This window comes from Apaloderma vittatum, unplaced genomic scaffold (assembly GCF_000703405.1).
Source record: "Apaloderma vittatum isolate BGI_N311 unplaced genomic scaffold, ASM70340v1 scaffold19239, whole genome shotgun sequence".
Classification (NCBI taxonomy): Eukaryota; Metazoa; Chordata; class Aves; order Trogoniformes; family Trogonidae; genus Apaloderma; species Apaloderma vittatum.
Window position 1 is genome coordinate 18,610 of NW_009737200.1, and position 12,863 is coordinate 31,472.

The window sequence follows — 12,863 nt, forward strand, 5'->3', positions numbered from 1 at the left end:
GAATGAAGGATGAAGCAAATATTATCTTCACTAAAAAAGTGACATGTTAATTCTACATCATTTTATTTTTAAGACTTTTTGCCTTTCAAAAAGCAAAATTAGCTTAGTTATTTCCTAATGTTTATAACCTAATAATAGTTATATCTGAATATTTATATGCTAATAGCAGTTACAACCTAATATTCCTAAACTTTACAGAAACAATACTAGATGAACAAGTACTAGTGCACAGAAACAACACTGTAACGTATTTGGCCTCAAATATCTTGGATAAGGTGATGCAAAAGCAATAAAGAAATGCTCATCCAACCTTGATAAAATACTGCACATGGACGTGCTGGAGCATGTCCAGAGAAGGGCCACGAGGATGCTCAGAGGGCTGGAGCACCTCTCCTGTGCAGACAGACTGAGAGTTGGGGCTGTTCAGTCTGCAGAAAAGAAGGCTCCGAAGAGACCTTATTGTGGCTTCCAGTATCTCAAGGGGGCTACAAGAAAGCTGGGGAGGGTCTTGTTAGGATGTCAGGCAGTGACAGGACTAGAGGGAATGGACTGAAGCCAGAGATGGGTTGGTTCAGGTTGGACGTGAGGAAGAAGTTCTTCCCCATGAGGGTGGTGAGACCCTGGCACAGGTTGCCCAGAGAGGGGGTGGCAGCCCCATCCCTGGGAGTTTTTAAGGCCAGGCTGGATGGGGCTCTGGGCAGCTTGATCTAGTGGGGATGTCCCTGCCCGCAGCAGGGAGTTGGAACTAGATGATCTTTAAGGTCCCTTCCAACCCTGACAATTCTGGGATTCAGTGAAGAAAATATATGCCAAGAGCACCTAAGGCAGGTAGCTCAGAGATTTCTTAACTGTACGGAGTCTGGTAGAGGTAAAAAGCCTAGGTACGTAGTCTGTGGCATTTCACCCTATTAAATATAAATACTAGCCTTCACTTTTAATTTGTACGATCTATAGATGTAAGATACTTACTTGGCCGATCCTGTACTTTCTCAATCAGAGCAATACTGCTTAACTCCACAAAAACGGATTCTGACCTCTCAGGATCATCATCATCCAAGACAGGCAAAGATATCGTGGCCTCACTTTCGTTGGCTGTGAAGATAATATAACCTGTAACGGGTATATAATCTTTTCCCTCTTTTGCTCGAACAACATCAGGTGGAAGAAAAGGTGGCTTTTCACCATCGCCCATAGTTCTGTATGTCACTATCACTGTACCAAGGAGACCACCACGCCGTATTATTGTCAGGGAGATATTTTTTGTTTCTTCCTCAACTTTTATTGGTCTGTTTCGCTCAGAAAAGACGAAGAGTCCATATGGGTCATCATTAGCTAAAATAGTTAACGTTGCATTTGTATGGTTTCCAAGGCGACCGCTGGAGACTTTGGTGATCAAAACTGAAAACACTTTATCCAATTCAGGAACTTCATCAGGAGAAACCTGTACTGTAATATTTTCTCTCACTTGGCCAACATGAAATGTCACATTCCCATCTGTAGAGATCAGGTCTTTGGTAAGGTCATCAACTATGGTCCAGTGCAGGGTCACCTGAGACAAGGCGCCATGTGTCCTCACAACCTAAGTAAAAATTATAAAGATCTGCATATTTGTTGAGCAAGAAAAACACAAAAATATGAGATGAAATTAAGCAAAGACATTGACATGACAGGTTAGAAATAATTTATTTTTTTTAAAAAAGTGCAATCTTTCTTATCTCAGCTTTGCTGCATTTGTTGCATCATCATTATTATTTTAAGATAGCAGTACCTCTAATGTAAACAAGAAGAAGCAATTTTAAACCTATGGATATTGTTATTACATCATTTTAGCTTCAAGATGAGTGACACTAGAAAGTGCAGTAAGAAATTGCAAAACAGATGTGCATGATAAAGTGATTGTAAAACTTAACAGACCTAAAGCAAAGACATCACAGAATGTTCCATAAGAACAGAAATTGGAGAGGACTGCAGGGAAATAGAGCTTTCTAACCTGCAGCACAACATTGCTGTCTCCATCTTCAGGCTCAGTTCCATTTACCGAGAGTGACTCAGCACTGAACTCAAACACACCATGAGCATCATCAGAAGCCTCAATAGTCACAAGGATGTGGGATGCGATGCCCAAGCTAGCTGTTAAGTGCAAGTTCCAAAAAGGGTTATTCTTTCTAACACCTTTTCTTTCATGAAAGAAAACAGCTAAAGAAGTACGGTGTCAGAAATACACAGGAGAGCCTGACTCAAGTATCTGTGCTGTTTTCTCTTTGGTTTTTCAAAATTTATGATAAATGTTCACATGGATAAGGAACTGACTTTCAGTAATGCGGCCCTGTTCTTATGACTATGGTGAAGGGACGAGGGGTGGATTGTATGCAAATTGTGTAGTCTTTTTTGGTGTTGTGATGAAGGGTTTTTTTCAGATTTTGGAGTCAGGAATCTGTTTTTCTTTCTCAATGATAATATTATGTGATGAACGTAGTTTTTAATAATAAGTTCTATGGAACTCCACAACAAAAATAAAAAGTAATAAATACTTATGTTTTAAGACAGAATGGGAAAAAAGTTACAGGTTTAATGAATGAAAATGGAGCAGAATTTAGTATGGTGGGGAGCTATATGGTAAACGACTGCGTAGAGCCGATAGGCCAGATGAATGCAGGTCTCATCCTAACATGAGCTGGAATAAAAAACAAATTAGAAAACAAGCCTAGTAAATCCTACTACTAAAAAAATTGTCTGGGATGACATAACTTGGTGCTCAAAGAGAGCTTGGCGCTTAAGGAAATCATTTCTGGAAACAAAGTAAAGGAATCAGCATTTCAAAAAAAAAAACACCAGGAAACTCCCCACAAGTGGTTAAATCGCAGAATTACTCACAGATTCAAACTGAAATCCTTTGCATTTACAAATGAAACTGAAAATCAGGTTATCACAGAGGAATAAATTATTCAATCTGGACAATATGTTTTTAGAGTTTAATTCGAGGTTCTATATGATTAAGGATTGCCCTTAGACTTTATGTTATTCCTGCATCTAGTATTTTTCTCAGTACTGTTATATTTTTTTTCCATATGTCATGATATACACACAAACTTAAAGAGAAGAAACAAAAATCAATTGAAATATTCCTTTAAAAAATCTAGCACAGCTTATTTAGGTTTTGCAGGCACAAAATCATAGTATTGTAAAGAACGGATTAAAGCACAAAATCAGGTAATTTTAAAATTACCTTCAATTTAAAAAGTGTCTTTGCTTTTTGCTCTCCAGAAAATTTCACAATTTTCAAGCAAAACTAATTTTGCAAACTGCACTTCTAATTACTATATTGTGTTTTACAATAACATAGTTCTAGTGGTACAGAGGCTGTTATTTTGTTACACCAAACAGTGAGTGCTATTGAAATTACGCCTAAATTAAAACGGAGAAGAATGTTTTGACAGAACTTTATAATAAATCTAAATTAATCACCTGTAACTGCAAGCAGAGCAACAGTATAACAAATTGTGTCAGTACAGTAATTTATGAGGAATATTCCAGATAGCAATTAAAAATAAGATTAATCAAAAATTCTTACCATGTTGATGGGTAGTTGGAAAGAAGAAATCCATGTTCCCATCACCACTACCACTGCCATCATTTCTAAAGAGCTCAGCAACTTTAAGATGACAGACATATAGATATATACACATATATACATTTATACATAAAGAGAAAGCAGAAAGTAATTTAAACATTTCTGGACAACACAAAAAGAGAGGGAAGTATTCTAGGAAGACGTCAATTTGGAATATGAAATTTTATAGGATTTCTGAAAAAAGGCAGAAGTACTATACATGCCATCTCTTATTTAATTTATGATATTGGAAATAGCAGTGGGAGGTCTGAAGGAAAGAAAGCACATACACCTCTGTTTTCTCTTTTCTTTCCTTCCCTCTCTGTATACCTTTTTTGTGTTTCCCCTTTCTCAATCCTAAATGAGATCTGTCATGGAGAACTTAGAAATGTGGAAAAAAAACCACGGGCTAAAACCTCCCCAAAACAATTCTAATATTTTCTTACCCTGAAAAAATGTCCAAAAGTTGCAAACAAACTGCAGAAAGCTTAACAAAATTAAGTTTTGGGCTTGCAATGGTGTTGGAAAGGCCAAAAAGAGCGTTTGTGTTAAGAGAGTATCTCCCTAGTGAATTACTAAACTTGGCCGTAAGTTTTCTGACAAAATAAAAAAGCTAAAAAGCTTTAAAAGTTTTTTTTTAAAAAAAACACCCACAACTGTTCAACCAACAAATCCACACGCATGGAAGTCTAAAGTTCGTATCACAAGAATCACTATGTTGCACCATAGACATTCAAAGTAATATGGTACAGCTTCCCAGAAGGCGTCACGCTTGCATTTCTGGATGACTTAAAAAAAATTACATCAGTTAAGAAGTCTCTTTTTAGCTGCCAACATTGATAATTATTTTTTTTTCCTGCAAGCAGCTTAACAATCTTCCTTAAAATCTTCTCCAGTGGAAACAAATACTGTAAGGGCCAAGTGGTTTTATGTGGCAGGAGCACTGATGCTCGTTTTCCCTTGTGAGGCTAACATCTCACACTCCACGGGGTGTTTTTCTTGTTCTTCCACAGAGCTACCAGCTACCTTTCCAGCTCAGCCAAACTCCCCACAACAAGGTCTCTCAACACTCACAGTCTCCTAGTGCTATAATCCAGCTGAATAAACTACAAGCCAGTGTATCGTTATTCCTCTCATCTCACTGAAGTAGCAGATAAAAAGCCCACTTTGGTTGGTTTGCCTCATATATTTCATAAATACTGAAAAAATTTTTGAAAAATTAAATTAGTATATTTTTTATATTATTTTAATTCTCATTGCCATCTATAAAAAAACCCACAGCAATTATGTTTAAATGGCCTAATGCATGGTAATTATACACTTTTTTTTGAGTTCCAGTGGTTTCCAACAATGATTAACAAAAATAGCTGAAGAACAGTTCTTTCCTAAGAAAAATGACAGCTCTTTGGGGGATGTGGGAGTTTTTGTTTGATCTTTAGAAATAACATGAAAATAGTACACCTAAGAAAGGTAAGATTTTAATGGATGAGTAGAGGTCATGAAAATACAGCCGATGGTTTGACACATGTGCCTTACCTCCTCCCTCTGGATTCAACAGTTCCACTTTAAAAGTTTTTTCTAATTCAGGAACAGAATTATCAGTGATGTTAACAGTAATGTACTTGTATCTTTCTCCCGGCTGAAACTCCAGCGTGCCCACAACAGCCTGCAATATGAAAGCGCTTCACATTTCTGTTCAGATATGTTTTCATCCATAGGAAAAATAGAAATAGAACCTATTTTTTGATTTTGATTGTCTTTGTCAAACACCTTTTCTTCACTCAAGCTTTCAAAAAATCTGCTGAATCTTTGTCATGAGAAAAAGGCGTCTAAATTCACAGAATTACGAGCATCTCCATTCACATTTTTTCTGTACAAATATCAGTTAGGTAAGCAAACACAGATAGGTACACGTTATTTTGTGGAACACACAAAAATCCTAGTATCTACAAACATAATCTTAACCTGTACGTGCACCTGAACACTCACATAAAGTTTGTTATACTCAGTAGCCATAGAAAATATCCCTTCCTGCTGCACTGAAAATCCTCTTAGGAGGAAAAAATAAACCAGAATCAGAGGCTTTTCCTAGAAAATACTACCTGCTACACAGAAAGGATGTTGTAGTCACAGAATGATGTGTATATTTAACACATTCCACATTCATTTATCACATCACTGTGTAAAACAAAGTGTTTATGTAAAAAGCATCAGAGCTTCATGGGCTAATATACTCAAACTGAAGGCTATCTCCAGGATAAATAATTAATGTCATTAAATTCTAAAATAATTCCACCCCTTGGCAATGTCCATACCTGATAATCCTTAGGACTGAAAGCTGTAAGTGGCACTGTTCTGTATTCCACCAGAACTGTTCCAAGAAGGCCCTGGGCACGAACTACCAGTAATCTGATGTGTCCAACCTCTTCTTTAACAGTAATATGGGGCACAACAGAGACTGGCAGAATCATTCCATCACCTGGATGAGGAGGTGGCCCCACCAAGAACTGTAGTAGACCTGGCAGACAAGAAGTACTATTTGCATGGCTTCTTGCACCAAATTTAAATTATGACAATAAATTGAAACCAAATTATTTATAATATTTATATTTCACATTTCTAAAATTAAAAAACCAGCTACTGATATGCCCTTAGGACTCAATCATACTATTTCCAGGAATGTGCTGTGTATCTTCCCCTCTCTCTCTCATACCCATAGCAGTCTTGATAAAGCCACAGTACAATAATGAAATGAGCTCTTCCCAGAGCTCAACTGATCTCTTCCTCAATATGTCATATTATTGGCTATTTGTTGGCATAATAAGCATGCAGAAATGTCTCTCTTGGTCAAGAATTATCATCTGAGGAAAAGTTGCACAGGTTCAACTACATGCATCCTTTATTTTCTCTCAGAAGAGAATCATCATCCTTTTGGTAAGGGCAGCGTTGATGCCTTATTGTAATATTCTCAAGAATAATCAACTCAGCTTTCACCCTTGTATAAAAATCACTACTTAATCTAGTTAGAGTAGAACACTTGTCATTGTTTTCTTAACTATCAAAGCCAAGTAATGTTTTTATCTGTTGAGTCAGTACTACACAATTATCTGCAACAAGACTGTATCTTCTCCATCTTTGTTACCATATGGATGGTCACTGGCTTTGATGCTGATATCAGTAGTTTCCTTTTCTGGATCTATACTTGCTCCACTGGTAGGAGTTGAGCCTAGTTTTCCATCTCCAGACACTGCAGAGACTAATGTCACACGGAAATATTCATTTAGCTCCGGAATGTCATCATCAATAACATGCAAATTTAAGACCTGGAGAAGGACCAAATCATGGAGAAATCAAACCGTGCAACATACATCACTTAGGAGTTTCATGACCTTGCTTAATTTATCAAGTTCTTTGATTACTCAGTCAGCTGCATCTGCTGGGTAGTTCTGAAAGTAATAAAACAACATTTTTGCTTTCCACATTATTTAATCTAATTGCTAGGATAATATTTTGCTTTTAGAATATGCATTCCAGAAAAAACTTAACCAAGCTGCCAGAGATGGAAGGCATATTTTGTTAAATGCTTCATATTACATAAACACTAAACCAAGCAAGCAATTATTTACTATCTACCTTAACAAAAACATAGTTTAAGTTTTGCATATTGAAAATGAAATCTCTGATAGATTTTAAAATATTGAAGAAATTGTGCTTCTGAAGAAACACTACAGCAATCAAACCAATTTAGAGAGCAAGTAAAGCAAGCTTTTTATGCCATTTGAGATTGCAGATCATACTGTTAACATAACGTGCTCTGCAGTGGCTACCATATTCACCTCAGAAAATCCCAGCTTGATATGTATTGTAACAAACATATAGAAGGTTTAAGTAGTTGACTGTATTTAGAGGAATGGGAATGAGTAGCTGAAAAATATCAATAGAAAGTCTCTTTAGGATATCTCACCTGATAAGCAACTGCCCCTAATCTGTGTCTTAGGGCTGTGCGCATCTATTCCACCATATGTAGACAACAAACCAGACCACTTAGCAGTGGAGAAAAACGGTATATCAGCCCTTTTCTGCCACTAGATAAAACAAATAAGGCCTCATCCATGCTGCCAGAATAGAAAAGCTCTGGAGGCTTTTGCTTTGTATGACAATGTGTAATGCAGCAATATGATTTAATGGAGAATTAAAGCTGAATGAATGGTGATATGAATGAACCATTTTCAGACATCACAAGCTGTTCCCAAGCTCTAATCTCTCACATTGTTTAATTGGGACCAGATCCACAGTTCTAGTGGAGCCACTGGGATCCTCTCAAACAGTGTCAGTGTGTTTCAGCCAGTATATACTGACCTTAGCAGAGCAATAAAGTGAAATCGAGGGCAGAATTTTCTACTAACAATCTACACTTTCTATTTTACAAACGTTAACAGAAAAAACATTAATTTCCTACAGCATTGTGGTCCCATGTGTCTTCTTCAAACAAATGCAAAATCCTTTGCTGTAGGTCAGGATTGAGTTCGTAGAAATAGATTAAGCAAAATACACAGAACATGGCCAGCTGCGGGAGCAAGACACTTGATTACAGTGAACTTTACTGCAGTCTATTAAAATGATGAGGAAATAAATCTGAGTTCTGGAAATCCGAACAAAACTTGATCATTTTCCAATTTCGAAAGTAGCTGGATGCATTATTTCAGCCCAGGACTATCTACTTCATGCATACCTAAACATTAATCTAATATATACATATATGCAAATAATTCTCATATATTATGTGCATTAAAACATATGCTGCACACATGGTGACCCCAAACCAATACACACAGATCTGTAAGTGCCTATCATATCACTTGTTAGCTGTCAGGGGTGCAAAAAACCCTGCCAACATACAACAAAAGCCATGTGAAGGAAACGCATGAAAACCAGCCAAGGATCCTCAGAAGGTGTTTTCCAGTGGGTTTGCAAAGGACAGGATGAATAGTTAATAGGAAGATAGGGTTTACCTCTGATCTCTGCCAAGGAAGAAACGTGATAGTGCCACTGTTGTTAGAAAAATCGGTAACAGAGTAATTAATACCAGTGGAATCAACCTGTGAGATAATGTAATTTATGTATACATGGTCTAGGGCTCCCCTTGTACGCTCCACAACACAGGATATAGTGGAGCCCTCATCGGCAGTCTGGAAGAAAGGAAGAAATAGAAATGTTGTTATTATTGTCAAGGTAAATCAAAGCCATAAATGCAAAAGATGGAATTCTTTAATGCCAGTCATGTTCAGGCAAAAAATGGTGTCATGTTACTTTAAGTGCTTTTGGAGTGGTAGGAAGTTGAACATTATGTTGGTAAGAACAATCCTAGTGAAATTTGGAACAGCTTCTAGTATCTCTTGGGACTATAAAAGCAAGCCAAGAACTATACTCTGTTGTTTGTTTTGGACATCATCTCTTTATCCAACCAACACGTCAAAGACGGAATCAACGTACTTGAAATGTACATATCAAAAACTATTTTTCTGTGTTCATGTAAATGATCTATATTTTCATTAGCAATAATTCAGAGAGAGATTTGGATTGCCCCTTTCCACAACTAGAAACACTATGAAAATAAAACCAAACAAAAAACGAACAAACAGAAGAAACCCAAAACAGATACATCAAAATTAAACTGTATTATCATCATTCAGGAAAAACATTGGAAAATTTTCTGTGCTGCAGTCCACAACTCTCTCTTCACTGAGAGTGTGACTTCAGTGACAACAATTTCACTTACTGAGAACGAAGCAGGTATTGATATGAACCATATATTTTAGAAAAATTATGATCACAAAACTAAAGTAAAAAAATAATTTTGTTTGAAAATTGCAAGAAAGATCAAAGCTCTCTTAAGCATTAGATAAATTTAAGAGGTGCCGTATAACTCAGTGCACATATTACATGTGCCTTCGGTTGCCCAGTAGACAGACATGCACATAAAGCAATTAAACTACTGATAAACAGTGCTCCGTACCTGCATCAGCACTGAGAGCTGTAATACTTCCCTGGCAAAACAGACGTAAGATAAGTGCAGAACAATTAATATGCTGCATAAATTATTAATTTTGCTTCACAGTTGGTTGATGACCTGTGGCATCACGGTATTCTCAGAGGCATTTGAAACTGAAGGAATCTATTATCGTGGCATATGGTAGGCACATAGAAAGGAATCTGAACCTAACTGAAAAACAGTATCACTCAGGCAAGATGGCTACTTTCAAACACATCGTAAGCACTTCAGTTAGAAAGAAGGTAATTAAAAGGTCATGAGAGTTCTTAAACGGGAAAGTATTTTGAAATTTGTTTCCTGAAATAATCCTGTATCAATAGAAGCATATATCATGTCTTTCTCCATCACAACTGATTAAAGAAGTAAAAAAGGGTTATGTTTATTTCAATCCTGCCCCCCAAAAAGTAGGTTTATACCACATATACAGTGGCTACCACCAAAGAACAACTTAATGTTTTTTAAAAAGTAATGTACAGCCAACATCAACTGAATTCACATAAAACATATGCAATTTATGCTTTATGAAAGCAAATGATTGCAGAAAAACACACACACACAAGTCATAGAATCACAGAATCATGGAATAATTCAGGTTGGAAAAGACCCTTGGGATCATCGAGTCCAACCATTAACCTTACCCTACAAGTTCACCCCTAAACCATATCACCCAACACCACATCTAAGCGACACATAAACACATCCAGGGATGGCGACTCAGCCACCTCCCTAGGCAGTCTGTTCCAGTGTCTGACCACTCTTTCCGTGAAGTCATTACATGGCCAGTAATAAAATTCTTTCAGACACATGGCATAAGACAGAATTAATAAAATAAAAATCTTTGTAATAATCCATTATTGAAAAATAGAAAATTAAATCTTCTCTTTTAATTGACAACCTAGACTCAGGTGTGACAGAAGTAGAAGAAAAAAAATGTTCTTCTGGAAAAATTTAAGTCTTTGTCTTCAGTTCATGTAATAAAATCAAGTTTCTTAACAAAAATAATTTTGGGGAATTTAAAAACATCATGTGGCAAATGCCAGTGAGTCTGAGACTATATTAAAAGAAATGACACATTTCCAAATTCCAGAAAAACTCTCCTTAACTACAAAAACTATGTGAAACCAAGGCTCTGCACAGGTCAATTGCTCTGGCCATTAATTTTTCTGTGTGTAGGACTTCAGCTATAATTTTCCTTATGAACACCTTACCTCAGGAATACATGCTCCAGTGAAGCCAAATAAACCATTAGCATTATCACTTTTCTGTATTCTTAATCTTGCTGTGGTATTTTCTTGTGAAATCCGAGCTCCACCACGCACAGAAATGAGCTTTAGGATGAATAATTCTTCTCCTTCTTCCTCTTTGTCATCCTTTGCAGATACAATGAATGATTTATTGGTCTCTCCTTGCCAATATTCCAAATACCCAGAGATGGGGTGGACATCACTCTTTGCAGGAGTTGCATGAAGTTCATAGATTTCTGCTCGTGTTAGTTCACGCTCATAAAGCCTCACATCCTGCATTAGCCCTGTGTACCTACTGCTGCCATTGATTCCTGCTCCAATTCTCATTATTCCTGGACCTGAGAAGGAAATCAGAATTTTCCTCATGTTATTGTATTTCTTGAAGATATTAAATCTGCAGCTGAATAGCTGTAACTGCTAAAAATCAATGGTAAATTGTTTACCATCCCTGCATTAGGAATCGTATTGATCTTGAAATGCAAAATCATGAGGTTCCTTGAGGCTTATCTCAGTGTTGCAAGTAAATTATCACAGGTCAAACAATTCCATCCTAGGCTGTTCAGATTTTTCATCCTCCTAGTTCTAGCAGCACATTGTCACTATTCCTTATTTTAATGAGGCTTGGAAATTTCTCTCTTCCCATTAGAGATTTTTGCAGATCACAACAACCACTGCAATCCCTCTCAGCTTTCGTTTTGCTGAAGTGATCCCATTTTGTGTGTCTCTGCTAGGACAGTGGATCCATCCTGATGATACTAATCATCGCTACGTTAGCTCTTCTGGACACGCTTTTCCCCTAACGCACTGGGAATATGGACTTCAGAAATGCACATCAAATTCCAAATGTTTTTCTGTCTCTAATATTTCTCTGTCTCCAAACAATTATCCTATGCAGCAAATCATGGGATCACAGCTGCCTTTTTCACAAATATATTCAGCTGGTAGCTCACACTCATTCCTGTTGTGCCAAAAGACGCAAATATCTCCTACTTCCAGATGTTTTCTGGTTTTGTCGGAAACTGTGCTCTTGATTGTATGTGCTGGCATACAAATGACACTGAGCATCAGCTCTAGAGATGAGCAACCACAGCAATTGGTAATGGCCTCAGGGCACGAGGAGGAGGAGGATGGTGAGGAAAATGGGGCTACTACACTCACCACTGTGTAGTATCCAATGTGAAATGGAGATTAAATCCTTACCTTATACATGTAGTATCTCCAGACAGAGGATATGCCATCTCCACTAATACAGAAAATTTATGACTCAGCTATACCCTTCTAGCAACAAAAGCATTACTGTATTTCACACATCTCTTTTTCAGAAACTGAGGGGAAAAAATAATTTCTCAGCTACAGTACTGCAAGTCTGATGGAAATTATTAACTGCAGGGGCACTACTTTGTGACAGAGGGCAAACCTATTTCTCAGGCTTCAACCACTGTGAATTTACAGGCATTAAAAAATACTCACTATTAATGAATTGTCCTCTCTATTCTAAGCCTGTATTTGTGTATATATACTCATTTAACATCACTGAATGTTTTTTAGTTCTCTCATTACAAAAAAAAAAAGAGACTGTTCAAGAATTTGCTAAGGTACATGGAGGACAAAGAAGTGATTAAAGACAGTCAGTGTGGTTTTACTGATGGCAAGTCCTGCCTGACCAACCTGGTGGCCTTCTACAATGGCGTGACTGCATTGATGGACAAGGGAAGAGCAATGGATGTCATACGTCTGGATTTCTGCAAGGCCTTTGACACAGTCCCCCACAACATCCTTCTCTCTAAATTGTCGAAGTATGAATTTGACGGGTGGGCTGTTCGGTGGATTAGAAATTGGTTGGATGGTCTCACCCAGAGGGTTGTGGTCAACTGCTCAATGTCCAGCTGGAGATGGGTGACAAGTGGTGTCCCTCAGGGGTCAGTGCTGGGACCAGTGCTCTTCAATATCTTCATTA

At 37.3% G+C, this 12,863-nt stretch overlaps 1 protein-coding gene across 1 annotated transcript in view; it reads right to left on the bottom strand.

Annotated features, from left to right (window-relative positions):
- Positions 1 to 12,863, bottom strand: part of LOC104267442 (G-protein coupled receptor 98-like) — a gene marked incomplete at its 3' end in the record, with an annotated part of 77,712 nt that overhangs the window by 17,984 nt on the left and 46,865 nt on the right. The window contains exons 21-28 of the mRNA XM_009877259.1: positions 10,871 to 11,244; positions 8,623 to 8,799; positions 6,753 to 6,933; positions 5,926 to 6,128; positions 5,147 to 5,276; positions 3,572 to 3,652; positions 1,991 to 2,130; positions 970 to 1,579 (exon numbers count right to left, since the gene is read on the bottom strand). Of these exons, the coding sequence (XP_009875561.1) occupies positions 970 to 1,579; positions 1,991 to 2,130; positions 3,572 to 3,652; positions 5,147 to 5,276; positions 5,926 to 6,128; positions 6,753 to 6,933; positions 8,623 to 8,799; positions 10,871 to 11,244 (1,896 nt within the window). The remainder of the gene's footprint in view (positions 1 to 969; positions 1,580 to 1,990; positions 2,131 to 3,571; positions 3,653 to 5,146; positions 5,277 to 5,925; positions 6,129 to 6,752; positions 6,934 to 8,622; positions 8,800 to 10,870; positions 11,245 to 12,863) is intronic.